The 27,063-nt window shown below is 63.1% G+C and overlaps 3 protein-coding genes and 2 non-coding genes across 5 annotated transcripts; 3 read left to right on the plus strand and 2 right to left on the minus strand.

Annotated features, from left to right (window-relative positions):
- Nucleotides 1-47: 47 nt before the first annotated feature.
- On the plus strand, nt 48-9,449 carry OSBP (oxysterol binding protein). Its single transcript, XM_069857235.1, has 14 exons — nt 48-349; nt 1,891-2,099; nt 2,627-2,874; nt 2,971-3,169; nt 4,433-4,538; nt 4,623-4,677; nt 4,784-4,915; nt 4,990-5,235; nt 5,315-5,435; nt 5,558-5,661; nt 6,417-6,512; nt 6,600-6,781; nt 7,341-7,561; nt 8,561-9,449. The coding sequence occupies exons 1-14, from the start codon at nt 63-65 to the stop codon at nt 8,701-8,703; spliced, it is 2,349 nt and encodes a 782-aa protein (XP_069713336.1). The 5' UTR covers nt 48-62; the 3' UTR covers nt 8,704-9,449.
- A 133-nt stretch (nt 9,450-9,582) lies between these two features.
- Nucleotides 9,583-9,655, minus strand: TRNAK-UUU (transfer RNA lysine (anticodon UUU)). The gene has a single exon. It is a non-coding gene; the product is annotated as a tRNA-Lys (tRNA).
- An 804-nt stretch (nt 9,656-10,459) lies between these two features.
- TRNAV-UAC (transfer RNA valine (anticodon UAC)) lies at nt 10,460-10,532 on the plus strand. The gene has a single exon. It is a non-coding gene; the product is annotated as a tRNA-Val (tRNA).
- Nucleotides 10,533-11,466: 934 nt separating this feature from the next.
- Nucleotides 11,467-15,603, minus strand: CABP4 (calcium binding protein 4). Its single transcript, XM_069857294.1, has 6 exons — nt 15,017-15,603; nt 13,996-14,026; nt 13,141-13,284; nt 12,938-13,047; nt 11,816-11,963; nt 11,467-11,726 (listed from the first exon to the last, which is right to left on the minus strand). The coding sequence occupies exons 1-6, from the start codon at nt 15,392-15,394 to the stop codon at nt 11,698-11,700; spliced, it is 840 nt and encodes a 279-aa protein (XP_069713395.1). The 5' UTR covers nt 15,395-15,603; the 3' UTR covers nt 11,467-11,697.
- Nucleotides 15,604-19,817: 4,214 nt separating this feature from the next.
- CORO1B (coronin 1B) lies at nt 19,818-25,487 on the plus strand. The gene is made up of 10 exons (XM_069857287.1): nt 19,818-20,052; nt 20,148-20,270; nt 20,358-20,487; nt 21,434-21,615; nt 22,313-22,432; nt 22,512-22,616; nt 22,687-22,832; nt 22,917-22,974; nt 23,651-23,929; nt 25,092-25,487. Exons 1-10 carry the CDS (start codon nt 19,852-19,854, stop codon nt 25,215-25,217), a joined length of 1,470 nt encoding a protein of 489 aa, XP_069713388.1. The 5' UTR covers nt 19,818-19,851; the 3' UTR covers nt 25,218-25,487.
- Nucleotides 25,488-27,063: the final 1,576 nt, after the last annotated feature.

Genomic DNA, 27,063 nt, shown 5'->3' on the forward strand with positions numbered 1-27,063 from the left:
GGGGGGCCGCCTCCCGCCAATGGGCGCGGCGCGGGCGCGCCGTAGTGACGTCAGCGGCGGCGATGGCGGAGCTGCGCGCACCCCCGGGCCCGGCCGCGGCCGCCGTGGCGGCGGCTCTCCCGGGCCCCATGGCCCTCCCCGCCGCCCCCGGCGCCGCCCCGGCCCTCCCCGCCCCGCCGGCAGCGCCAGGAGGAGGAGGAGGAGGCGGAGGAGGAGGAGGAGGCGGTGGCGGCGGGGCGGGCGGCGCCGGTTCGGCCCGCGAGGGGTGGCTCTTCAAGTGGACCAACTACATCAAGGGCTACCAGCGCCGCTGGTTCGTGCTCAGCAACGGGCTCCTCAGCTACTACCGGTACGGTGACCCACCCTCTTCCCCCCCCGCCGTGACCTTGGGGCGACGCCTCCCGGGTTTCCCCGCCCCGAGCGGCCGCGGCTCCGGGGGGAACGGGGAAAGGTGGAGCGGGGGGGGCACCGGGAAAGCCCAGTAGGAGCGGGGAAAGGCAGCCCGGGACAGGGAGCTCCTGCCCTCCCGGCAATGGGGAGCAGAGGCCTAAGGGGGAGCGTCGGGAGCTGAGCTGGCACCGGCACCGAAAGCCGGTACCGGGAGGGGGAAACCCACGGCAGCGGCGAGACCCACGTGCTGGTGGTGAAACCTGATGGTGGGACCCCCACGCTGGTGGTGAGACCCCCATGCTGGTGGTGAACCCTGTGCCAGTGGTGGGACCCCCACACTGGTGGTGAAACCTGATAGTGGGACCCCACACTGGTGGTGAAACCTGATGGTGGGACCCCCATGCTGGTGCTGAAACCTGGTGGTGAGACCCCCATGCCAGCGGTGAACCCTGTGCCAGTGGTGGGACCCCCACACTGGTGCTGAAACCTGATAGTGGGACCCCCATGCTGGTGGTGAAACCTGATGGTGGGACCTCCATGCTGGTGGTGAAACCCAATGGTGAAACCCCGTGCTGGTGGTGAGACCCCCACGCCAATGGTGAAACTTGTGCTAGTGGTGGGACCCCCACGCTGGTCCTGAAACCTGATGGTGAGACCCCACACTGGTGGTGAAACCTGATGGTGAAACCCCACGCTGGTGGTGAGACCCCCATGCTGGTGGTGAACCCTGTGCCAGTGGTGGGACCCCCATGCTGGTGGTGAACCCTGTGCCAGTGGTGGGACCCCCACGCTGGTGGTGAAACCTGATAGTGGGACCCCCATGCTGGTGGTGAAACCTGATGGTGGGACCCCCATGCTGGTGGTGAAACCTGATGATGGGACCCCCACGCTGGTGGTGAAACCTGATGGTGGGACCCCCACGCTAGTGGTGAAACCTGATGGTGGGACCCCCATGCTGGTGCTGAAACTTGGTGGTGAGACCCTACGCTGGTGGTGAGACCCCCACGCTGGTGGTGAACCTTGTGCCAGTGGTGGGACCCCCACACTGGTGGTGAAACCCGATGGTGGGACCCCCATGCTGGTGGTGAAACCTGATGGTGGGACCCCCATGCTGGTGGTGAAATCTGATGGTAGGACCTCCATGCTGGTGGTGAGACCCCATGGTGAAACCCTGTGCCAGTGGTGAGACCCCCATGCTGGTGGTGAACCCTGTGCCAGTGGTGGGACCCCCACGCTGGTGCTGAAACCTGATGGTGGGTCCTCCACGCTGGTGGTGAGCCCCAGCGCTGGTGGTGACCCCCACGCCGGCGGTGACACCCGGCACAGGCAGTGAAACCCCACGCCGGCTGCGTGCCCGCCGCGCCCGGCAGAGCCCTATTAATAGCGCTGCCTGCGGAGCTGGGAATGCCGCCCCCCTCCCCGGCCTCCCGCGGGCTTGGCCGCTGCCCCGCTGGGCTACGAGCCACCTCCAAGCTCCCCACGACCAACCTTCTCTTGCAGCTCCAAGGCGGAGATGAGGCACACTTGCCGCGGCACCATCAACCTGGCGACGGCCAACATCACGGTGGAGGATTCCTGCAACTTCATCATCTCCAACGGCGGCGCCCAGACCTACCACCTCAAGGCCAGCTCGGAGGTGGAGCGGCAACGCTGGGTCACCGCGCTGGAGCTCGCCAAGGCCAAAGCCGTCAAGATGTTGGAGGAGTCGGGTACGTTGCTCGCGTTGCGATGGCTTCGTGGGGGTCCTCGTGGAGCCGGGTAGCGACGCCAGCTCCTTCTGAGCCTGGAGGGTTGCGAGGATGATCTGAGGCTGGGAGAGTTGGGCTTGTTCAGCCTGGAGAAGGCTCCAAGGAGACCTTATAGAGACCTTCCAGAATGTGAAAGGAGCTACAAGAAAGTTGGGGAGCTGTTCGTAAAGGCTTGTGGTGGTAGGACAAGGGGGAACGGATATAAGCTGGAGGAGGACAGATTGAGACTAGACATTTGGAAGAACTTCTTCATCATGGGAGTGGTGAGATGCTGGAACAGGTTGCCCAGAGCAGTGGTGGCTGCCCCATCCCTGGAGATGTTCAGGGCCAGGTTGGATGGGGCTTGGAGCCCCTGATCCAGTGGGAGGTGTCCCTGGGGTTGGAACTGGATGGGTTTGAGGTCCCTTCCAACTCAACCCATTCTCCAGTTCTCCCCCATCCCCTGGGAGGAGAGAGTCCCCCCGGCTAATGTCCCATCCCGCTGGCAGATGACTCCGGCGACGAGTCGGTGTCACAGACGGACAAGACGGAGCTGCAGAGCACGCTGCGCACCCTGTCCAGCAAGGTGGAGGATCTGAGCACCTGCAACGACCTCATCGCCAAGCACGGCACCGCCCTGCAGCGTTCCCTCAGCGAGCTGGAGACCCTCCGGCTGCCGGCCGAGAGCACCGAGAAGATCAAGCAGGTCAACGAACGAGCCACCCTCTTCCGCATCACCTCCAACGCCATGATCAACGTGAGTCCGGGCACCCCACGCGCCGTGGGGCAGGGCAGGGGCGTCCGTTGGGGCTGAGACGCGGACCTTGTGGTGGTGGGACCCTCTTCTTGGCAGGCCTGCCGGGATTTTCTGGTGCTGGCGCAAACCCATAGCAAGAAATGGCAGAAATCGCTGCAGCACGAGCGGGATCAGCGCATCCGGCTGGAGGAGACCTTGGAGCAGCTGGCCAAGCAGCACAACCACCTGGAGAGGGCTTTCCGTGGGGCCACCGTCCTGCCCGCCAGCGCGGCCGGCACCGGCGGCTCCGCCAAAGGTACCACCGGGACGTCAGGAGCCCCCGCGCCACGTCCTTGGGGCTGGCGGAGGGGGACCTGGTGGGATGGGATGGAGCTGGTGGGGCAAGGATCACAGAATCATAGAATCACCTGGTTGGAAGAGACCCACCGGATCATCGAGTCCAACCATTCCCATCAATCACTAACCCATGTCCCTCAGCACCTCGTCCACCCGGCCCTTAAACCCCTCCAGGGAAGGGGACTCAACCCCCTCCCTGGGCAGCCTCGGACACTGCCCAATCACCCTTTCCAGGAAAGATTTTTCCCTGCTGTCCAGCCTGACCCTCCCCTGGTGGAGCTTGAGGCCATTCCCTCTCGGCCTGTCCCCTGTCCCTTGGGAGAAGAGCCCAGCTCCCTCCTCTCCACAACCTCCTCTCAGGGAGTTGGAGAGAGCAATGAGGTCTCCCCTCAGCCTCCTCTTCTCCAGGCTGAACCCCCCCAGCTCTCTCAGCCGCTCCTCTTCTTCTCCAGCCCCTTCCCCAGCTCCGTTCTCTTCTCTGCACTCGCTCCAGAGCCTCAACATCCTTCTGGTGGGGAGGGGCCCAGCACTGACCCCAGGATTCGAGGAGCGCTCTCCCCAGGGCCGAGGCCAGAGGGAGAAGAACCTCCCTGGCCCTGCTGGCCACGCCGGGTCTGATCCAAGCCCAGATGCCCTTGGCCTTCTTGGCCCCCTGGGCCCCTGCTGGCTCCTGTTCAACCAACCCCCCCAGGTCCTTCTCCTCCAGGCACTTTCCAGCCAGCCTTCTCCTAGGCTGGAGCTGCTCAGGGTTGTTGTGCCCCAAGGGCAGGACCCGCTATTTGGCCTCGTTGAACCTCCTGCCGTTGGTCTCAGCCCATGGATCCAGCCTGTTCCGATCCCTTTGGAGCCTCCCGACCCTCCAGCAGATCCAGCTCCCACCCAGCTTAGTGTCACCTCGAAACTCGCTCAGGGTGCACTCGATGCCTTCATCCAGGTCATTGATAAAGACCTTGAACAGGGCTGGACGGAGCTGGTGGTGCAAGACAGGGATCGAGGAGGCCAACAGTGCTGTGTCCAGGGCTGCTTCCAGCCCCTTTCCTGAGCCAGGTTCACCTTCCATCACATCACTGACCCCTAGGAAGCTGCCCTGCTCCTCAGAAGCTTTGTCCGCCTTGGCAGGGGCGGCGTGTGGCTCCTCACCCGGCTGGAGGTGATGGGAGCCCCTCCGCTTCCCTCCTGGGGGAAACTGGAAGGACCCTTGAACCCGTCCTCCCTCTCCCAGATCCGTGCTGCCCCGCCAAAGGAGACCTGAGCGACGAAGACGATGACAACGAGTTCTTTGACGCGCCGGAGATCATCACGGCGCCGCTGGAGAGCATGGGCCACAAGTGAGTGTGCGAGAGGCGTGGGGTTGCCCTCCCGCTCGCCGCGTTCTCCTCGGGATTGATCCTGCCCTTCTCCTCCCGCTCCAGGCGCACCGGCAGCAACATCAGCGGCACCAGCAGCGACATCAGCCTGGACGAGCAGGTGGGACGGGGAGGGGGTTTCTGCGCTGAGCTGGCTCTCGGAGGAGCGGATTTGGGGTGGATTCGAGACGTTTGGGGGGTCTCAGCAGCCTTGGTTTTGCCCCCAGTACAAACACCAAGTCGAGGACACCAAGAAGGAGAAGAGAACGCGCATTCCCTACAAACCCAACTACAGCCTCAACCTCTGGAGCATCATGAAGAACTGCATCGGGAAGGAGTTATCCAAGATCCCCATGCCGGTGAGCGGGAAGGCAGGCGTCCGGTGGGCTCGGAGAACCCCAGGAACCCCTTCTGACCTCTGGTTCCCCTCCAGGTGAACTTCAACGAGCCCCTGTCCATGCTGCAGCGCCTGACCGAGGACCTGGAATACCACGAGCTCCTCGACCGAGCGGCCAAGTGCGAGAGTTCCTTGGAGCAGCTCTGCTACGTGGCCGCCTTCACCGTCTCCTCTTACTCCACCACCGTCTTCCGCACTAGCAAACCCTTCAACCCCCTCCTCGGGGAGACCTTCGAGCTGGATCGCCTGGAGGAGAACGGCTACCGTTCCCTCTGCGAGCAGGTGCCGGCCGGTCCCGCTGCTCCGGACCCTCGGGATGGGTCCGGGTGGCCGGCACTGACCCGTCTCCTCTCCCGGCCAGGTGAGCCACCACCCGCCGGCCGCTGCCCACCACGCCGACTCCAAGCACGGCTGGACGCTTCGCCAGGAGATCAAAATCACCAGCAAGTTCAGGGGCAAATACCTCTCCATCATGCCTCTGGGTGAGTCCCACGCCGAGAGACGCTTGGGAAGGGACGGATACTGCGCCGCGTGTGGGATCACAGCGATTTGAGGACCACCTGAACCCCAAGGAACCATTCCCAAGGCAACTTTCTCTCCTCAGGTACCATCCACTGCGTCTTCCACTCTTCGGGCAACCACTACACGTGGAAAAAGGTCACCACCACCGTGCACAACATCATCGTGGGCAAGCTCTGGATAGACCAGGTGGGAAGAAACCTGTTTGTACCCATGTGGAGATGTGGGTCCCACGGAGATGTGGGTCCCACGGAGATGGGGATCTCACATAGATGTGGGTCCCACGGAGATGTGGATCTCACATAGATGTGGGTCCCACGGAGATGTGGGTCCCACGGAGATGTGGATCTCACATAGATGTGGGTCCCACGGAGATGTGGATCCCACGGAGATGTGGGTCCCACGGAGATGTGGATCTCACGGAGATGGGGATCTCACATAGATGTGGGTCCCACGGAGATGTGGGTCCCACGGAGATGTGGGTCCCACGGAGATGTGGATCTCACATAGATGTGGGTCCCATGGAGATGTGGGTCCCATGGAGATGTGGATCTCACATAGATGTGGGTCCCACGGAGATGTGGATCTCACATAGATGTGGGTCCCACGGAGATGTGGATCTCACATAGATGTGGGTCCCACGGAGATGTGGATCTCACATAGATGTGGGTCCCACGGAGATGTGGGTCCCACGGAGATGTGGGTCCCACAGAGATGTGGATCTCACATAGATGTGGGTCCCACGGAGATGTGGATCGCACATAGATGTTGATCCCACAGAGATGTGGATCCCACATAGAGGTGGGTCCCACGGAGATGTGGATCTCACGTAGATGTGGATCTCACGTAGATGTGGGTCCCACGGAGATGTGGATCCCACGGAGATGTGGATCCCGCACGTTGTGGTTTTCTGACCCTCTTCCCCCTCTTCTTCCTCTCCACAGTCGGGTGAAATCGAGATCGTCAACCACAAGACGGGTGACAAATGTCTCCTCAAATTTGTTCCTTACAGCTACTTCTCCCGGGACGTGGCAAGGAAGGTAGGGATGTGGGAAGGAGGGATGGGATGCTCTGAGGTTCTTGTGGCTCCGAGGTGTCTGGATTCAGGCTGTCCCCTGTCCCACCAGGTCACTGGGGAGGTGATGGACCCCACGGGGAAGGTGCACTTTGTCCTGCTGGGCACTTGGGATGAGAAGATGGATTGCTACAAGGTGACACAAAGCTCTGGGGACAACGGAGCCGAGGGACGGCAGAGAATCCACGAGAGCGAGGAGAACCGCGTGCTGCTGTGGAAGCGGAACCCGCTCCCGTGAGTAGGAGAAGGTGTCCCAAGAGCTGGGAGGGAGCTGTCTCCAGGCCCTTGGAGACATGAGATAAGTTATCCCAAGAGCTGGGGAGGAGATGTCTCCAAGCAGGCCCTCTAGAACATGGGATAAAGTGTCCAATAGCTGAGAGGGAACCATCTCCAGGCCTTGAGGGACATGGGATAAGGTTTTCCAAGAGCTGAGAGGGAGCCATCTCCAGGCCTTGAGGGACATGGGATAAGGTTTTCCAAGAGCTGAGAGGGAAATCTCTCCAGGCCCTGAGAGACGTGGGTTATGGTTTTCCAAGAGCTGGGAGGGAGCCATCTCCAGGCCCTCAGGGCTGTGGGATAAGGTTTTCCAAGAGTTGAGAAGGAACCATCTCTAGACCCTGAGGTACGTGGGATAAGGTGTCCAAGAGCTTGGAGGGAGCAGTCTCCAAGCAAGCCCTCCAGAACATGGGATAAGGTCTCCAAGAGCTGGGAGGGAGTTGTCTCCAGGCCCTCAGCGAAGGATGTGAAGCCCAAGGGTGTTGAGGGCTGAGCTCCATCCTCTTCCTCGCCTCAGGAAATACGCGGAGAACATGTACTACTTCTCGGAACTGGCGCTGACCCTCAACGCCCCGGAGAGCGGCACGGCGCCCACCGACAGCCGCCGGCGCCCCGACCAGCGCCTGATGGAGAACGGCCGCTGGGACGAAGCCAACGCTGAGAAACAACGGCTGGAGGAGAAACAACGCATCTCCCGCAAGAGACGCGAGGCCGAGGCCGCCCGGGCCACCGAGGACGGTGAGGAAAGGCTCGGGGACCCCCATCAGGGCTCAGAGCTGGGTCCAGCCCTGTTCAAGGTCTTTATCAATGACCTGGATGAAGGCATCGAGCGCGCCCTGAGCAAGTTTGGAGATGACACTAAGCTGGGTGGGAGTGTGGATCTGCTGGAGGGTAGGGAGGCTCCAAAGGGATCTGAACAGGCTGGATCCATGGGCTGAGACCAACGGCAGGAGGTTCAACGAGGCCAAATGGCGGGTCCTGCCCTTGGGGCACAACAACCCTGAGCAGCTCCAGCCTAGGAGAAGGCTGGCTGGAAACTGCCTGGAGGAGAAGGACCTGGGGGGGTTGGTTGAACAGGAGCCAGCAGGGGCCCAGGGGGCCAAGAAGGCCAAGGGCATCTGGGCTTGGATCAGACCCGGCGTGGCCAGCAGGGCCAGGGAGGTTCTTCTCCCTCTGGCCTCGGCCCTGGGGAGAGCGCTCCTCGAATCCTGGGGTCAGTGCTGGGCCCCTCCCCACCAGAAGGATGTTGAGGCTCTGGAGCGAGTGCAGAGAAGAGAACGGAGCTGGGGAAGGGGCTGGAGAAGAAGAGGAGCAGCTGAGAGAGCTGGGGGGGTTCAGCCTGGAGAAGAGGAGGCTGAGGGGAGACCTCATTGCTCTCTGCAACTCCCTGAGAGGAGGTTGTGGAGAGGAGGGAGCTGGGCTCTTCTCCCAAGGGACAGGGGACAGGCCGAGAGGGAATGGCCTCAAGCTCCACCAGGGGAGGCTCAGGCTGGACATTAGGAAAAAATATTTCCTGGCAAGGGTGATTGGTCAGTGTCCGAGGCTGCCCAGGGAGGGGGTTGAGTCCCCTTCCCTGGAGGGGTTTAAGGGCCGGGTGGCCGAGGTGCTGAGGGACATGGGTTAGTGATTGATGGGAATGGTTGGACTCCATGATCCGGTGGGTCTCTTCCAACCTGGTGATTCTGTGATTTCTCTCTGGCCCCCCCCCATCCCTCACCCCCTCTCTCTGCCCCCCAGGAACGCCCCACGATCCCTACAAGCCGCTGTGGTTCGAGAGGAAGAAGGATGCGGTGACGCAGGAGTTGACGCACGTCTACAAGGGCGGTTACTGGGAGAGCAAGGAGAAACAGGACTGGTCCTTGTGCCCGGACATTTTTTGAGCGCCGAGGGGTTGTTTTTTGAGGGGGGGGGGGACGAAGGCGCCCGGCCGGCTGCCAGGGGAGCCGGAACGCAGCTCCCGTCTGTCTGTCCGTCTGTCTTAACCGCCCGCGCTCGCCTGCCGCGGTTGCCTTAGTCCATCCAAACTGACCTTGATGCCCAGAGCAGGGAGGGGGGAGCCAGAATTTGGGGGGGGGGGGGGGGGCATGGAAATTCACCACCCAGATTTTGGGGGGAGGGGGCGAGCCCAAGGCTGGCCTTGGTCTCTCCCCTCTATTTTGGTTCCTCGAGTTCTTGGGGGGCCCCCACTGCGCCCCACTCTGTTCTATAGGTGTATATTATATGTAGAAGGGGGGGCCTTTCATTAAGGGAGGGGGCTGTCCCTCCTTTTTGGGGCACCCAGACCCTTCTTGAGGGGGCCCTGTCCCTCCTTTTTGGGGTGCCCCTCCCATCCTGGGGTCCCCCCCTCATCCTGGGGTCCCCCCCCACCCGCAGGGCCCCCCGTTGAGGTGCCTTCCCAGGTTTCGGAAGCAGGGGGGGGGTGTCTCTCCCATCCATCCCTGCACCCCAAAACACTACAGGGACCGGGGGGGGGGGGAGGCTGAGGAGGGGGGTCTCTGCACCCCCAAAATAAAAGGTTGGGGGGGTGTATGATGCCTTTTGGTTTGGTTTTTTTTTTTTCCTTCCCCCTCTTTTTTTTTTTTTTCCCTCCAGGATGAATCTTAAATTAAAATCTGTGACTGCCCCAGCCTGGCTGCCTCTGCTCGATTTTGGGGGGGTGGGCGCTGGTTTGGGGGTGCTCCCAGGCTCCTGGCAAAGTGGAGGGGGGACAGAGGGATAACGGGGGGGTTTTCCTGCACCCCAAAAAGAGAGGGGGGCAGCGCCCGAGCAGGGACTTGAACCCTGGACCCTCAGATTAAAAGTCTGATGCTCTGCCGACTGAGCTACCCGGGCGGCTCTGGGATTTGGGGGTGCAGGGTTGGGGGGGGCTGATGCTCCCCAGCCTTCCTCCTCCTCCAGGTGCCCCCCAATATCTCCTTGGTTCCCCCTTTTCCTGCAGGTCCCCAACTGTCACTGAGAGGGGGAGTACGTGGCTCCTCGTCCCTCCCACCCTGGGGTGACCTCCAAATCCCTCCCGTGCGTCCCACTTCCCTGCCCCTGTGGGACCTCCTGTGTCCCCCCAAACCCCTCCTGTGCCCCCCAAAATCCTCTTTTGGTCCTGCTGCCTATTCCCAGACTCGGGGACCCCTTGGACCCCCAAAACCCCTGTTCCTCGTCCTTGGTGTTACCTGTGAGCCCCCCTGTGTCCCCCCAAACCCCTCCTGTGCCCCCCAAATCCTCCTTCTTTGTCCTTGCTGCCTGTTCCCACACTGGGGGACCCCCTGTGCCCCCCCAAACCCCTGCCCCTTGTCTTCATTGTTAACTGTGTGAACCCCTGTGCCCCCCAAACCCCTCTTGTCCCCCCCAAACCCCTGTTCCTTGTCCCTGCTGCCCCTTCCCAGCTTGTGGGACCCCCCCCGTGCCCCTCAAAACCCCCACCTCTTGTCCTTGGTGTTACCTGTGGTACTCGGGTGCCCCCCAACCCCCTCCTGTGCCCCCCAAATCCTCAGTCTTCATTCCCTGCTGCCCCTTCCCAGCCTGTGGGAGCCCCCTGTGCCCCCCAAACCCTTCCTGTGTGTCCCTCCCCCCCGCAGTCGCACGGGGGGGGTCTGGGTTGGGGTCCCCCCCCATGGGGCTGGGGGTGCAGCCCCCTCCAGCGGCTCCGTGGTGTAGTGGTGATCACGTCTGCTTTACACGCAGAAGGACCTGGGTTCGAGCCCCAGCGGAGCTACTTTCGCCCCCCCAACACACACACTTCCCTGCCTGGAGGGGACATTTTGGGGGGGTCCCCATCTTCCCAGGGACCAGCCCCCCCCTCTTTTTGTCAGGGGGTTCCCAATCCCTTCCTGACCCCCACATTCTTTCCTGCCCCCTCATCCTTGTCCTCCCATCCCATCCCTGTCCCCTCATCCCTGTCCCCTCATCCCTGTCCCCCCATCACATCCCATCCCTGTCCCCATGCCTGTCCCCCATCCCTGTCCCCCATCCCTGTCCCCTCATCTCTGTCCCCCCATCCCTGTCCCCATTCCTGTTTCCCCGTCCCTGTCCCCCCATCCCTGTCCCATCATCCCTGTCCCCATCCCTGTCCCCCCATCCTTGTCCCCATCCCTGTCCCCATCCCTGTCCCCGAATCCCTGTCCCCATCCCTGTCCCCCCATCCCTGTCCCCCCATCCCTGTCCCCCCCTCCCTGTCCCCCCATCCCTGTCCCCCCATCCCTGTCCCCATTCCTGTCCCCATCCCTGTCTCCCTGTCCCTGTCCCCCCATCCCTGTCCCATCATCCCCGTCCCCCCATCCATCCCCATCCCTGTCCCCCTCATCCCTGTCCCCTCATCCTTGTCCCCTCATCCCTGTCCCTCATCCCTGTCCCCATCCCTGTCCCCATCCCTGTCCCCCCATTCTTGTTCCCCCATCCCATCCCATCCCTGTCCCCTCATCCCTGTCCCCATCACTGTCCCCTCATCCTTGTCCCCCCACCCCATCCCATCCCATCCCATCCCATCCCATCCCATCCCATCCCATCCCATCCCATCCCATCCCATCCCATCCCTGTCCCCATCCTTGTCCCCCATCCCTGTCCCCCATCCCTGTCCCCTGGTGGTTCCCCGGGTGGGCAGGCCTTGGGGACATCCCACCCCACCCCAAGGACCATCAGACACCCCCCACTCTGCTCAAGGGGGTTTATTGGGTCCCCATCCCCGGGCACTGCTGAGCTCGAGGGTCTCGCGTCCACCCCGCTCTCAGAGGTGACCTCAGCTCCAGCTGTTCACTCTGAACCCTACTGATGGCAGGGAGGACAGGCCGGTTAGCCGGGCAGGGACCTCCTGACGAGGATCCAGGAGGTCTTCTGCGCCAAGGAGGCTTCAGGAGGTCTTCTCCTGCGCCAAGGAGGCTTCGTTACCGCCTTGAGAGCATCATAACGAACTCTGTGGGACGAAGGAGGAGGAGACCCGGGGCTGAGCCCTGCCGACCTCGTCCCAACCTCGCGCCGTGGGAACCGGGGGGACCTCCTCACCGTCAAAGTCCACGCGCCCGTCCCCGTTGAGGTCCACGTCCTGCAGGATCTCGTCCACCTCCTGCGCCTTCAGCTGCTCCCCCAGCAGGGCCGCGATGGCCTCTCGCATCTCCGCGCTGCTGATCTCGCCGTCCCCGTTCATGTCGAACTGCGGCGCCCACCAGCGTGGGGTCACCACCCTCCCTCCAGGGCCACCGTCACCCCACGGTCATCGTCCCCTCCACGCCGGTGGTCGCCACCTCTCCATGGTCACCATTACCCTACGGTCTTCCCATGGTCGTCATCCCCTCCACGCCGGTGGTCACCCCCATCCTCATCATTCCCTCTGGTCACCCCGTGGTCTTCCCATGGTCGTCATCCCCTCCATGCCTGTGGTCACCACCTCTCCATGGTCACCATCACTCCATGGTCACCATCACCCCATGGTGATTGTTCTCTTCATGATTATTGGTCATCCCCGTGGTCACCGTCTTCCCATGGTCATTGTTTCCTCCAGGCCTGTGGTCACTGTCCCCCCATGGTCACCATCACCCCACGGTGATTGTTCCTTCCATGTCTATTGTCATCCCATGGTCACCATCACCCCACGGTCATCGTCCCCTCCGTGTCTATCATCATCCCCATGGCCACCAACCCCCATGGTCACCATCACCCCATGGTCACCATCACCCCATGGTGATTGTTCCTTCCATGTCTATTGTCGTCCCATGGTCACCATCACCCCATGGTCATTGTCCCCTCCGTGTCTATCATCATCCCCTTGGCCACCAACCCCCATGGTCACCATCACCCCACGGTCTTCCCATGGTCATCATCCCCTCCATGCCTGTGGTCACCACCTCTCCATGGTCACCATCACCCCATGGTGATTGTTCCCTCCAAGTCTATCATCATCCCCATGGCCACCAACCCCCATGGTCACCATCACCCCATGCTCTTCCCATGCTCTTCATCCCCTCCATGCTCACTGGTCATCCCCATGGTCACCATCGTCCCACGGTCATTGTTCCCTCCATGGCTGGGTCACTGTCCCCCCATGATCACCCCACGGTCTTCCCCTGGTCTCCATCCCCTCCATGCCCGTGTCCCCTCCCGTGGTTGTCCCCGTGGGGGTGTCCCTACCTCCCGGAAGGCGATCTTGAGCTCCCTCACGCCCACCATGTGGGCTGTCTCCTCCCGCAGCTTCGGCCCCATCATCTGCACAAAGTCCTCAAAGTCCACGCGGCCGCCCACTGCGAGCAGGGAAGGGACAACCTCAGCGCCCCTCCGACCTCCTCCCCCTCCGACCTCCTCCCCAGCCCCACCGGGACCACCCCGCCGCTCACTCCTCATCTTGACGTGCTGGGAGATCTCGATGAGCTCCATCTCGGTGGGCATGTAGCCCAGGGTGCGCATGCAGGCGCCCAGGTCCTTGTAGCTGATGTACCCGTCCTGGTCCGTGTCGAACTCCTTGAAGGCGTCCAGCAGCTCTGCCGGGACACGCGGGCAGGGGCCACGTCACGTATGGAGGTCCACCACGCACCGTGCCACCACGGGGTAGGGTTAACCACGGATGTGGGGCCACGGCACGTGGCCTCATGGCACTGAAACCCGTGGCAGATGCCTCCATGCCCCTGAACCCATGGGAGATGCCTCCATGTCCCACGTCCCCACGACACTGAACCCATGGGAGATGCCTCCATGTCCCATGTCTCCACGTCACTGCATCACATAGGAGATTCCTCCATGTCCCATGTCCCCAAGGCACTGAACCCCAGGGCAGATGCCTCCATGTCCCATGTCTCCACGTCACTGCATCACATAGGAGATTCCTCCATGTCCCATGTCTCCAAGGCACTGAACCCCAGGGCAGATACCTCCATGTCCCATGTCCCCATGACATTGAACCCCAGGGCAGATGCCTCCATGCCCCATGTCCCCATGACACTGAACCCCAGGGCAGATGCCTCCATGTCCCACGTCCCCACGACACTGAACCCCAGGGCAGATGCCTCCATGTCCCACGTCCCCATGCCCCTGAACCCCATAGGAGATGCCTCCATGTCCCATGTCCCCATGACACTGAACCCCAGGGCAGATGCCTCCATGCCCCATGTCCCCACGTCACTGAACCCCAGGGCAGATGCCTCCACAAGAACGTGCCCCCCACGCTCCCCAGCCCCTGGTGGCCCCGTGCTCACCATCCAGCTCCTCCGGCGACAGCTCCCGCTCCTGCTCCAGGTGCACCAAGGGTGGGAACAGAATCAGTCCTGGAACACCAACCTCCCCCCCAACCCCCCCAACCCCAGCCACCCGCCGTGTCACCTTCGTTAAGCGTGGGCCAAAATTAACTCTGTCGTGAGGGATTAGAGGGATTGGAGGCAAAGCCCTGCCCCACGCCAGCGTCCCCCACCCGCCCTGTCCTGCTCCCCATGTCCCCTGTCCCACCACCCACCCTGGCACCCCCAGGAGCCCAGGGGTGCTGCCGAGGGGTCTTCACGCTCCTGGAGGTGAGGGACCAGCAGGTGTCCCGTGCCAGCTCAGCTCCACGCCGTCCCCTGGTGTCTCCAATCCCATCCCATGTGTCCCTGCGTCCCCTCCATCTCCAGGGCCTTGGGGTGTCCCCAACCCCATCTCCAGTGCCCCCACGTCCCCTCCATCCCCTAGATCCCCCAGGCCTTGGGGTGTCCCCATCCCCAGTGCCTCCATCTCCTCCATCCCCAGTGTCCCCATGTCCCCCCCATCACCAGGGACATGGGGTGTCCCCAACCCCATCTTCAATGCCCCCACGTCCCCTCCATCTCTAGAATCCTGGAACATCTCAACCCCGTCCCCATACTCCACGTCCCCTCCATCCCTAGGATCCTGGAACAGCTCAACCCCATCCCCATACCCCACGTCCCCTCCATCCCTAGGATCCTGGAACATCTCAACCCCATCCCCATACTCCACGTCCCCTCCATCCCTAGGATCCTGGAACATCTCAACCCCATCCCCATACTCCACGTCCCCTCCATCCCTAGAATCCTGGAACATCTCAACCCTATCCCCATACTCCATGTCCCCTCCATCCCTAGGATCCTGGAACATCTCAACCCCATCCCCATACTCCACGTCCCCTCCATCCCTAGGATCCTGGAACATCTCAACCCTATCCCCATACTCCATGTCCCCTCCATCCCTAGGATCCCAGAGCACCCCAACCTTGTCCCCGTGTCCCACCTTGCCAAACACGGTGTTCAGGAAGGGCGAGTAGGTCTTGGTGGCCGCGCTGTGGGCGTCCCCAGCCCCCTTCTTGCTGTTCTTCTGCCCGTGGCCACCGGGGCTTTTGGTGCCTGGGGCGCCTCCGTCTTCGTGAGCTTTGGGGCTTTTCTCACCCCCCTCCCCTCCTTTCCCCTTGCCCGGGGACTCCGTGTCCTTGGGGACCCCCTTGTCCCCCCGGGAGCGTGGCATGGGTGGGCAAAGAGCAGGACCTCGCGGTGGCCGAGCCTGAAGGAGGAGCGGGGAAATCCTCTTAGGAGGCCCCCGTGGGCTCCGTGGGGCCGCGCAAAGCCAATTAGCGGTGATTAACCGCAGGAAACGGTCATCGGCCACCGCCATCGGTCATGGCCTCGTGCCAGGGCACAGTCACAAAGCCAAGGTGCCACCACTGGCAGCCACGGCCACGTCTAGGACCACGTTCTGAGTCCCAGCACCAACCAATGTACCCAACGATGTCCCAACAATCACCCCACGGTCACCATCCATGTCTCCAGTGCTCCCTCCCATGGCCACCACCCGTGGCCTCAACGCTTTGACCTCATGGCCACCACCTGGAGCCCCAACACCCAACCCATGTCCCCAGTGCTCTCACCCCATGGCCACCACCCTTGTCCCCAGAACCCACCAACATCTGCAGTGCTCTCTCCCCATGGCCACCACCCATGTCCCCAACATTCTCACCCCATGGCCACCACCCTTGTCCCCAGAACTCACCAACGTCCATAGATCTCTCACCCCATGGCCACCACCCTTGTCCCCAACACTCACCAACGTCCATAGATCTCTCACCCCATGGCCACCACCCATGTCCCCAATGTTCTCACCCCATGGCCACCACCCTTGTCCCCAGCACTCACCAACGTCCATAGATCTCTCACCCCATGGCCACCACCCATGTCCCCAATGTTCTCACCCCATGGCCACCACCCATGTCCCCAGAACCCACCAACATCTGCAGTGCTCTCACCCCATGGCCACCACCCATGTCCCCAGTGTTCTCACCCCATGGTCACCCCCCATGTCCCCAGAACCCACCAACCTCTACAGTGCTCTCACCCCATGGCCACCACCCTTGTCCCCAGCACCCAGCAATGTCCCCAACGCTCTCACCCCATGGCCATGACCTATGGGGACCCTGCCCCATGAGGTGACCCTGCCCCAAGGCATGATCCAACCCCGCAGTGACCCTGCCCCACGGGAGGACCTTGACCCACGGGGACACTGCCCCATGGGGACTCTGCCCCACAGGGGGACCTTGTCCATGGGGTGACGCTGCCTGCAGGGACAGGCGCTGAGGGACATGGTTTCGTGTTTGATGGGAATGGTTGGACTCGATGGTCTGGTGGGTCTCGATGATCTGGTGGGACTCGATGATCTTTCAACCTGGTGATTCTGTGATTCTATGATTTTATGATTCTACGATTGATTCTGTGACACGGGTGACACTTGCAGAGCAGGAGGGAGGGACCTGGGGGACAGAGATGGGGATGAGGACCGTGACGATCCCACTGGGTAAGGGGACAGGGATGGGGACAGGGATGGAGACAGGGATGGGGACAGGGGACAGGGATGGGACACACGGCTGGGGGGACAGGGATGGGGACAGGGGACAGGGATGGGACACACGGCTGGGGGAACAGGGATGGGGACAGGGATGGGGACAGGGATGGGGGGACAGAGATGGAAACAGGGGTGGGGACACGGATGGGGACAGCAATGGGGATGGATGGGGACAGGACTGGGGGGCAGGGATGGGGGACAGGGATGGGGGGACAGGGATGGGACAGGGAACAGGGACAGGGGTGGGGACAGGGATGGGGATGGATGGGGACAGGACTGGGGGGCAGGGATGGGGGACAGGGAAGAGGGACAGGGATGAGGGACAGGGATGGGGGGACAGGGAAGAGGGACAGGGATGGGGACAGGGATGGGGGGACAGAGATGGAAACAGGGGTGGGGACAGGGATGGGGATGGATGGGGACAGGACTGGGGGACACGGATGGGGGACAGGGATGGGGGGACAGGGAAGAGGGACAGGGATGGGGACAGGGATGGGGATGGATGGGGACAGGACTGGGGGGCAGGGATGGGGGACAGGGATGGGGACAGGGATGCGGGGACAGAGATGGAAACAGGGGTGGGGACAAGGATGGGGACAGGGCTGGGGGACAGGACTGGGGGACTAGGGCTGGGGGGCCAGGGATGAGGGGACGGGGATGATCACCCCTGGGGAGGAGGATGGGGGGGGGACCTTGGGGGACAGGGCTGGGGGACAGGGCTGGGGACAGAGATCAGGACAGGGCTGGGGGGACATGGATGAGGACAGAGACAGGGACAGGGGCCAGGGCTGGGGGGTGAGGGCTGGTTCCAGGGCTCGTTCCAGGGCTGAGGGGCCAGGGCTGGGGGGTGAGGCCCGGTTCCAGGCCCGGTTCTAGGGCTCGTTCCAGGACTAGGGGGGTGAGGCCCGGTTCCAGGCCCGGTTCGAGGCCCGGTTCCAGGCGCGGCCTCCTCGCCGGGTCCCGGCGCAGGCGCGGGGCGGGGCGGCGCCATCGCTCCCTCCCCCCCGGCCGCGGTGAGTGAGGGCGGCGGCCCCGGGGAGCGCCCCCCCCTCCCCCCCCCCCGAACCCCATCCCCGGCCTCCAGGGCGAACCCCGCACCCCAGCCCTGGAGCAGACCCGGCCCTGGCCCCCCCAGCGTCCTCCACACCCTCCTCTCCGGGCCCTCAGCCCCGGCTCTGGCCCCATCCCTGTCCCCATCCCTGTCCCCATCCCTGTCCCCATCCCTGTCCCCATCCCTGTCCCCTGAGGTCCTCCCCATTCTTGTCCCCATCCCTGTCCCCTGAGGTCCTCCCCATCCCTGTCCCCATCCCTGTCCCCTGAGGTCCTGTCCCCATCCCTGTCCCCTGAGGTCCTCTCCATCCCTGTCCCCATCCCTCTCCCCATCCCCGTCCCCCGAGGTCCTCCCCGTCCCTCTCCCCATCCCTCTCCCCATCCCTGTCCCCTGAGGTCCTCCCCATCCCTGTCCCCATCCCTGTCCCCTGAGGTCCTCCCCATCCCTGTCCCCATCCCTGTCCCCTGAGGTCCTGTCCCCATCCCTGTCCCCTGAGGTCCTCTCCATCCCTGTCCCCATCCCTGTCCCCTGAGGTCCTCCCCGTCCCTCTCCCCATCCCTCTCCCCATCCCCGTCCCCCGAGGTCCTCCCCATCCCTGTCCCCATCCCTGTCCCCATTCCTGTCCCCCGAGGTCCTCCCCAGCCCTGTCCCCAGCCCTGTCCCCCGAGGTCCTCCCCATCCCTGTCCCCTCATCCCTGTTCCCCAAGGTCGTCCCCATCCTCATCCCAGTCCCCATTCCAGTTTCCTTACCCAGCAGGGTCATCCCTGTCCCCATCACTGTCCCCATCCTCATCTCTGTCCCCATCCCTGTCCCCAGCCCTGTCCCCCGAGGTCCTCCCCATCCCTGTCCCCATCCCTGTCCCCTGAGGTCCTCCCCAGCCCTGTCCCCATCCCTGTCCCCTGAGGTCCTCCCCATCCCTGTCCCCAGCCCTGTCCCCCGAGGTCCTCCCCAGCCCTGTCCCCATCTCTGTCCCCATCCCTGTTCCGCAAGGTCCTCCCCATCCTCATCCCCAAGTCCCCATCCCTGTCCCCATCCCTGTCCCCCGAGGTCCTCCCCATCCGTGTCCCCATCCCTGTCTCCATCCCTGTCCCCTGAGGTCCTTCCCATCCCTGTCCCCATCCCTGTCCCCTGAGGTCCTCCCCATCCCTGTCCCCATCCCTGTCTCCATCCCTGTCCCCCGAGGTCCTCCCCATCCCTGTCCCCCGAGGTCCTCCCCATCCCTGTCCCCTCATCCCTGTCCCCCAAGGCCGTCCCCATCCTCATCCCAGTCCCCATTCCCGTTTCCTTACCCAGCAGGGCCATCCCTGTTCCTGGTCCCTGTCCCCATCCCTGCCCCCCGAGGTCCTCCCCGTCCTCCTCCACACATCCCTGTCCCCATCCCAGTCCCGCTCCCCAGCCCTGTTCCCCAAGGTCCCCCCTCATCCTCCTCCCTAGGAGCCATCCCTGTCCTCATCCCTGTCCCCATCTCTGTCCTCATCCCTGTCCCTCAAGGTCCACCCCATCCTCCTCCACAGAGGTCACTCCATCCTCATCCCAGTCCCTGTCCCCATCCCTGTCCCCATCCTTGTCCCCTTACCCAGCAAAGTCATCCCTGTCCCCATCACTGTCCCCATCCTCATCTCTGTCCCCATCCTTGTCCCCCAGGGTCCCCCTGTCCTCTTCCCTAGAGGTCATCCCTCTCCCCATCCTTGTCCCCTTACCCAGCAGAGTCATTCCTGTCCCCATCCCTGTCCCCCAAGGTCCTCCCAACCTCCTCCCCAGAGCGTCACCCCTGTCCCCATCCCTGTCCCCTTCCTGGTCTCCCAAGGTCCCCCCATCCTCTTTCCAAGGGGTTCATCCCTGTCCCCTTCCCCAGCAGGGTCATCCCCGTCCCCATTCCATGTCCCCATCCCTGTCCCCACCCCTGCCCTCCTCATCCCCTGCCCCTTCCCTGCTGTCCCTGCCCTCCTTTCTGTCCCCATCCCTCTACCCAAGGGGACATTCCTTGTCCCCATCCCCACCTCTGGAAGGGCCACCCGTGTCCCCATCCCAGCAGGGACACTCCCTGTCCCAGGTTGCTTTTCCTGGCGGGTGCAGGAGGAGCCGAGCCACCCTTTCCCCCGGGGGTTGGGGACAGGGACAACGCCACCCCCGCAGGGAGCCTGATTTTGGGGTGCTGAGGCCGTCCTGGGGTGCGCCCCAGCCATGTCGTTCCGGAAGGTGGTGCGGCAGAGCAAATTCCGGCACGTCTTTGGGCAGCCGGTGAAGACGGAGCAGTGCTACGATGACATCCGCGTGTCCCGTGTCACCTGGGACAGCACCTTCTGCGCCGTCAACCCGTCCTTCGTCGCCATCATCGTCGAGGCCAGCGGTGGCGGCGCCTTCCTCGTCCTCCCCTTGCACAAGGTGCCGCTGCCGGCGATTCCGAGATGCTGGAAACGAGGAGCTGGGGTGGCCACGCTGATGGGTGACCCCGTCCTCGTGTCCCCTTTTGTCCCCAGACCGGACGCATCGACAAGTCGTACCCCACGGTGTGCGGGCACACGGGCCCCGTCCTCGACATCGAGTGGTGTCCCCACGATGACCACGTCATCGCCAGCGGCTCCGAGGACTGCACCGTCATGGTGAGGAGGGGCACGGGGGCTCGGGGAGGGTCAGGGGCGCCATCGGAGGTCCCCCCGGCTTTGCCCACCACCCCCTCTGCCCCCCAGGTCTGGCAGATCCCGGAGAACGGGCTGAGCCAGCCGCTGACGGAGCCGGTGGTGGTGCTGGAAGGGCACTCGAAGCGCGTGGGCATCATCGCTTGGCACCCAACCGCACAGAACGTCTTGCTCAGCGCCGGTACGGGCTGGGGGCACCAAAAGATGGGGTTGGGGTGGAGCTCAGGTGACCACGGAGATGATCCGAGGGCTGGAGAACCTCCTGTACGAGTTGAGAGTGGGGGTTGTTCAGCCTGGGAAGAGCGGGCTCCAAGGAGACCTTAGGGTATCTTCCAGTATTGAAAGGGACTCCAGGAAAGCTGCAGAGGGGGTCTTGATAGGACGAGGGGAATGGTTTTCAGGTGAAAAAGGGACATTGAGATGAGATCCTGGGGAGAAATTCTTCACGAAGAGGGTGGGGAGGCCCTGGTGCAGGTTGCCCAGAGCAGCGGTGGCTGCCCCATCCCTGGAGGGGTTCAAAGCCAGGTTAGATGGGGCTTGGAGCCCCTGATCCAGTGGGAGGTGTCCCTGGGGTAGGAACTGGACAGGCTTTGATGTCCCTTCCATCCCAAACCACTCCATGATCCCCTCGCTGGGGAATCATAGAATCACCAGGTTGGAAAAACCCACCGGATCATCGCGTCCAACCGTTCCCATCAATCACTAACCCATGTCCCTCAGCACCTTGTCCACCCGGCCCTTAAACCCCTCCAGGGAAGGGGACTCAACCCCCTCCCTGGAATCTGAGGCCCTTTCTGACAGTGGTAGCTCCATCAATCCATTATTTTTTGGAGTCACTTTGGCACCATCCCTCTCCGCTCGCTGGTTTTATTGGAGTTCTCCCCATGCATGAGATGCCTCAGCATCACGCGGGTTCTCCAGCCCGGTCGTGCCCACAACCGCGTCCTCCCCACCTCCTGATGCCCAAACGAAGCCCCTCTGGGCTTGCTCCTCATCCCTTCTCCAGCTGCTCTCCAGGATCTGAAGGTGTCCCTGTCCTTGGCAGGGGACGTGGAGCTGGATGGGCTTTGAGGTCCCATCCAACCCAACCCGCTCCACGACTGGCCGGTGTCTCTGCTCCCGTCCAGGCTGTGACAACGTGGTGCTGATCTGGAACGTGGGGACGTCGGAGGAGCTGTACCGGCTGGACGGGTTGCACCCCGACCTCATCTACAGCGTCAGCTGGAGCCGCGACGGCTCCCGCTTCTGCACCGCCTGCAAGGACAAGAGCATCCGCGTCATCGACCCCCGACGGGGCACCGTGGTGGCCGTGAGTCCCCCCGGTGTCCCCAGGCCTCCATCCTGCCCCGTTCCTCAGGGAAGACCCACCAGCGCTGTCCCCGACGCTCCCTGCTGTCCCACCAGCCTTGGGTGGCCGTGTCCTCTGGGTGTCCCGTCCCCTGCTCCCTCTGCCACCCTGGGGTGCTGATCCCCTCCCCACAAGAAGGATGTTGAGGCTCTGGAGCGAGTGCAGAGAAGAGAACGGAGCTGGGGAAGGGGCTGGAGAAGAAGAGGAGCGGCTGAGAGAGCTGGGGGGGTTCAGCCTGGAGAAGAGGAGGCTGAGGGGAGACCTCCTTGCTCTCTGCAACTCCCTGAGAGGAGGTTGTGGAGAGGAGGGAGCTGGGCTATTCTCCCAGGGGACAGGGGACAGGACGAGAGGGAATGGCCTCAAGCTCCACCAGGGGAGGCTCAGGCTGGACAGCAGGAAAAAATATTTCCTGGAAAGGGTGATTGGTCAGTGTCCGAGGCTGCCCAGGGAGGGGGTTGAGTCCCCTTCCCTGGAGGGGTTTAAGGGCCAGGTGGCCGAGGTGCTGAGGGACATGGGTTAGTGATTGATGGGAATGGTTGGACTCGATGATCCGATGGGTCTTTTCCAACCTGGTGGTTCTGTGATTCTATGATTCCCTCGTCCCTCGGGTGTCCCCAGGCTTTAGGGACAGCGCCGCTGACCCCTGTCCCTTTCCCAGGAGAAGGAACGAGCCCACGAGGGCGCACGGCCCATGAGGGCCATCTTCTTGGCCGACGGCAAGATCTTCACCACCGGCTTCAGTCGCATGAGCGAGCGGCAGCTGGCGCTGTGGGACCCGGTGAGGAGGGCACCTCCGGGGGTCCCACGGGACTGCGTCGGGGTGCCCCACGGTGCTGACCCCATGTCCCCCTTTCCAGGAGAACCTGGAGGAACCCATGGGACTGCAGGAGCTGGACTCCAGCAACGGGACGCTGCTCCCCTTCTACGACCCCGACACCAACGTGGTCTACGTCTGCGGGAAGGTACGACCCCACCGTGTCCCCTCCGTCCCCTTTCCCCACTCGGGGACCCCGCTAACGCCGCGTTCCCCAGGGCGACTCGAGCATCCGGTACTTTGAGATCACGGAGGAGCCCCCCTACATCCACTTCCTCAACACCTTCACCAGCAAGGAGCCCCAGCGGGGCATGGGCTGGATGCCCAAGCGCGGCTTGGACGTCAGCAAGTGCGAGATCGCCAGGTGGGCCTGGGGACAACGAGGGGACCCCATTTCCCTCCGTGTGTCCCCCCCCACCCCATGACCACCTCTACCCGCCCCCGGCAGGTTCTACAAGCTTCACGAGCGCAAGTGTGAGCCCATCATCATGACGGTGCCAAGGAAGGTGCGTGGGGACTTGGGGGGGACACCCCCTCCTCAGGGTCACGGGGGGCTCTTTGGGGGCCTTGAGCAGGAGATGGTGGCAGGGTGGGGGTCCCAGTTGGGTGTGTGACGGGTTACTGGGTGGAGATCCCAGTTGGGTGCATGATGGGTTACTGGGTGGAGATCCCAGTTGGGTGCGTGATGGGTTACTGGGATGGTTCCCAGCTGGGTCTGTGCTGGGTTACTGGGAGGGGGTCCCCATGGAGCCTGTGTGGGGGTCCCAGTTGGGTCTGTTTGGGGTCCTTGGGCAGGAGATGGAGCCTGGCTGGGGGTCCCAGTTGGGTGTGTGATGGGTTACTGGGAGGGGTCCCCATGGGGTCTGTGGCGGGTTACTGGGAGGGGGTCCCCATGGGGCTGGGTGGGGGTCCCAGTTGGGTCTGTGATGGGTTACTGGGAGGGGTCCCCATGGGGTCTGGATGGGGGTCCCAGTTGGGTCTGTGATGGGTTACTGGGAGGGGGTCCCCATGGGGTCTGGATGGGGGTCCTTGTTGGGTCTGTGATGGGTTACTGGGAGGGAGCCCCAGTTGGGTGTGTGATGGGTTACTGGGAGGTGCTCCTCATGGCTCTGGGGGTGGGTCTGGGGGGGGCGGTCAGCGGTGTCCCCGCTGTGTCCCCACCCCTGGCTGGTGTCCCCGCAGTCGGACCTGTTCCAGGACGACCTGTACCCCGACACGGCGGGGGCGCAGGCGGCGCTGGCGGCGGACGAGTGGGTTGCGGGGCGCACGGCGGGGCCCGTGCTGGTGTCCCTGCGTCTCGCCTACGTCCCCAGCAAGCAGCGCGACACCAAGGGGGGACGACGCAGCCTCCTGCACGATGGTGGGACCCCCGCCCCCCCCGCCACCGCCGCCACCCCCGCCACCGCGCCCCCCGCGCCCACCCGCCCCACCCCACCGGCACCCACCAACCCGGCACCCACGGTAACGGGGGATTGGGGGTGATGGGGGGGGCTGGGGGGGCATCTGTAGGGTGGTGGAGCGGGTGGGGGGCTCTGGGGGGGTTGTCTCTGGATGGGATCATGGGTGAAGGTCTCTAGGAGGCATCTATAGGGTCTTGGATTGAGTGGGGGTCTCTGTAGGGTAAGGTTCTCTGGATGAGACAATGGGTGGAGGTCTCTGGGTGGCATCTATAGGGTCTTGGAGTGAGTGGGGGTCTCTGTAGGGTAAGGTTCTCTGGATGGGACCATGGGTGGAGGTCTCTGCGGGGTTTGTCTCTGGATGGAACCATGGGTGAAGGTCTCTAGGTGGCATCTATAGGGTCTTGGAGTGAGTGGGGGTCTCTGTAGAGTAAGGTTCTCTGGATGGAACCATGGCTGGAGGTCTCTGGGTGGCATTTATAGGGTCTTGGAGTGAGTGGGTGTCTCTGAGGGGGTGGTCTCAGCATGAGACAATGGCTGGAGGTCTCTAGGTGGCATCTATAGGGTCTTGGAGTGAGTGGGGGTCTCTGTAGAGTAAGGTTCTCTGGATGGAACCATGGCTGGAGGTCTCTGGGTGGCATTTATAGGGTCTTGGAGTGAGTGGGTGTCTCTGAAGAGGTGGTCTCAGCATGAGACAATGGATGGAGGTTTCTGGGGGACATCTATAGGGTCTTGGAGTGCGTGGGGGTCTCTGTAGAGTAAGGTTCTCTGGATGGAACCATGCGTGGAGGTCTCTGGGTGGCATCTATAGGGTCTTGGAGTGAGTGGGTGTCTCTGAGGGGGTGGTCTCAGCATGAGACAATGGCTGGAGGTCTCTAGGTGGCATCTATAGGGTCTTGGAGTGAGTGGGGGTCTCTGTAGGGTAAGGTTCTCTGGATGGAACCATGGCTGGAGGTCTCTGGGTGGTGTCCATAGGGTCTTGGATTGGGTGGGGGTCTCTGTAGGGTGGGGCTCTCTGGTTGGGACAATGGGGGGGTCTCTGGGGGGGGTCCAGAGTCCCACTGATGGATCTCGGGAGGTTCTTGTGGGGTTGGGGTTCCACCAGGGTCCTGCTGAGTGGGGTCCCACCACCCTTAGAGGGGTTCTGCGGGTGGGGGGTGTCTCTGGTGGGTTTTGTGGGGCGGGGGGGGGGGGTCCCCCCAGTGACGGGGGGGTTCCTCTGGCAGGGGGGGGGCCGCCTGGAGGAGGTGCTGCAGGAGGTAGCCACGCTGCGGGCGTTGGTAGCCGAGCAGGGCCAGCGCATCACCCGCCTGGAGGAGCAGCTCAGCCGCCTCGAGAACGGGCACGTCTAGGGGACCCCCCCCCCCCAAACTCAGGGACCCCCCCCCTCACCCCTCCCGCCCCCAAACCAGGGACCCCTGGGGTCCCTTGAGCCATCACCCCCCCCCCAAAACTCAACCTGGCAGCTCCTCCCTTGCCCCCGTTGCCTTACTGGGTGCTGCCCCCCCCCCAAATAATGGACCCCCCAAATAATGGACCCCCCCTAAAATCATGGACCAACCCCCCCATCATGGACACCCCCCCCCTCCTAAAATCATGGACACCCCTAAACTATGGACCCTCCCCAAAGTCATGGACCAACCCCCCCATCATGGACCAAGCCCCCCATCATGGACACCCCCCCCCCCAAAATCATGGACACCCCTAAACTATGGACCCTCCCCAAAGTCATGGACCAACCCCCCCATCATGGACCAGCCCCCCCAAACCATGGAGCCCCCCCCCACCAAACTATGGACCTCCCTCAAATCATGGACTAAGCCCCCCAAATTTTGGACACCCCCCCCAAACCATCGACCCCCCCAAACCAGATCCCCTCCAAGTCATGCCCCCCCCACCCCCCCAAATCATGAACTAACCCCCCCAAATCATGGACCCCCTCCCTCAAATCATAGACTAACCCCCCCAAAATCATAGACCAACCCCCCCAAATCATGGACCCCCTCAAACCAGGGACACCCCCCGCCCCCCCAAAATCAAGGACCCCCTAAATCATGGACCCCCTCCCCCCAAAATAAAAAGCATGGACCAACCCTCCCAAATCATGGACCCCCTCAAACCAGGGACCCCCCCCCCCAAAAATCATGGACTAACCCCCCCCATGGACCCCCCCACAACTGTGAACTATTGCCACCCCCTATATTTTGGGGGTGCCCCCCTTGTCCCCCCCCCCAAAAGTGCAGGGTCAGAAATCTCTATTTTCACTCTGAATAAAGGACTTTATAAGAAAAAAGGGGGTGAAACCGGGGGGGGTGCTGTTGGGGTTGGGGGGGCTCAGAGTGGGGGGGGCTAATTGCACCCCATGGAGATGCTCCTCCACCCAAAAAGGGGGTGGGGGGGCTCTGGTGACCCCAATATTTGGGGATGGGGGGCTCTGGTGACCCCAGTGTTGGGGGGGGAGGCAAAGTGACCCCCCCAGTCTGGGGTCCTGGGTGGGGGGGCACTGGTGACCCCAGTACCTTGGAAGGGGGGGGGGGCTCCATAAATATTGGGGGGGTGCTCCAGTATCCCAAATATTTGGGGAGTGGAGGCTCCGGTGACCCCAATATTTGGGGGGGGCAAAGTGACCCCCCCCCCAGTCTGGGGTCCTGACTGGGGGGGGGCACTGGTGACCCAAATACTTGAGGAGGGGGGGACTCCAGTAACCCCAATATTGGGGGAGGGGGGGCTCTGTTGACCCCAATATTGGGGGGGGGGGCAAAGTAGGGCCCCCCCTCAACCTGTGATCCTGATGGGGCGGGGCTCTGGTGACCCAAATATTTGAGGGGGGGGGGCTCCAGTAACCCCAATATTTGGGGAGGGGGTCTTGAGTGACCCCAATATTTGGGGGGGGGACTCGAGTGACCCAGATATTAGGGGGTGGGGGCTCCAGTGACCCCAGTTTTTTTGGGGGGGGGGCTCCAGTAACCCAAATATTTGGGGAGGGGGCACTCCAGTCACCCCAGTATTTGGGGGGGGACTCCAGTAACCCCAATATTTTGGGGGGGACACTCTAATGACCCCAATATTGGGGGGGGGTTAAGTGCTCCCCCCCCAGCCTGTGATCCTGATTGGGGGGGGGGGCTCTATTGACCCCAATATTTGGGGGGGGGCCCCTCCAGTGACCCCCGTGTTCAGGACTGGGGGGCAAAGCGGGGC

The sequence above is a fragment of the Phaenicophaeus curvirostris genome, chromosome 5 (genome assembly GCF_032191515.1).
Source record: "Phaenicophaeus curvirostris isolate KB17595 chromosome 5, BPBGC_Pcur_1.0, whole genome shotgun sequence".
Lineage (NCBI taxonomy): Eukaryota > Metazoa > Chordata > Aves > Cuculiformes > Cuculidae > Phaenicophaeus > Phaenicophaeus curvirostris.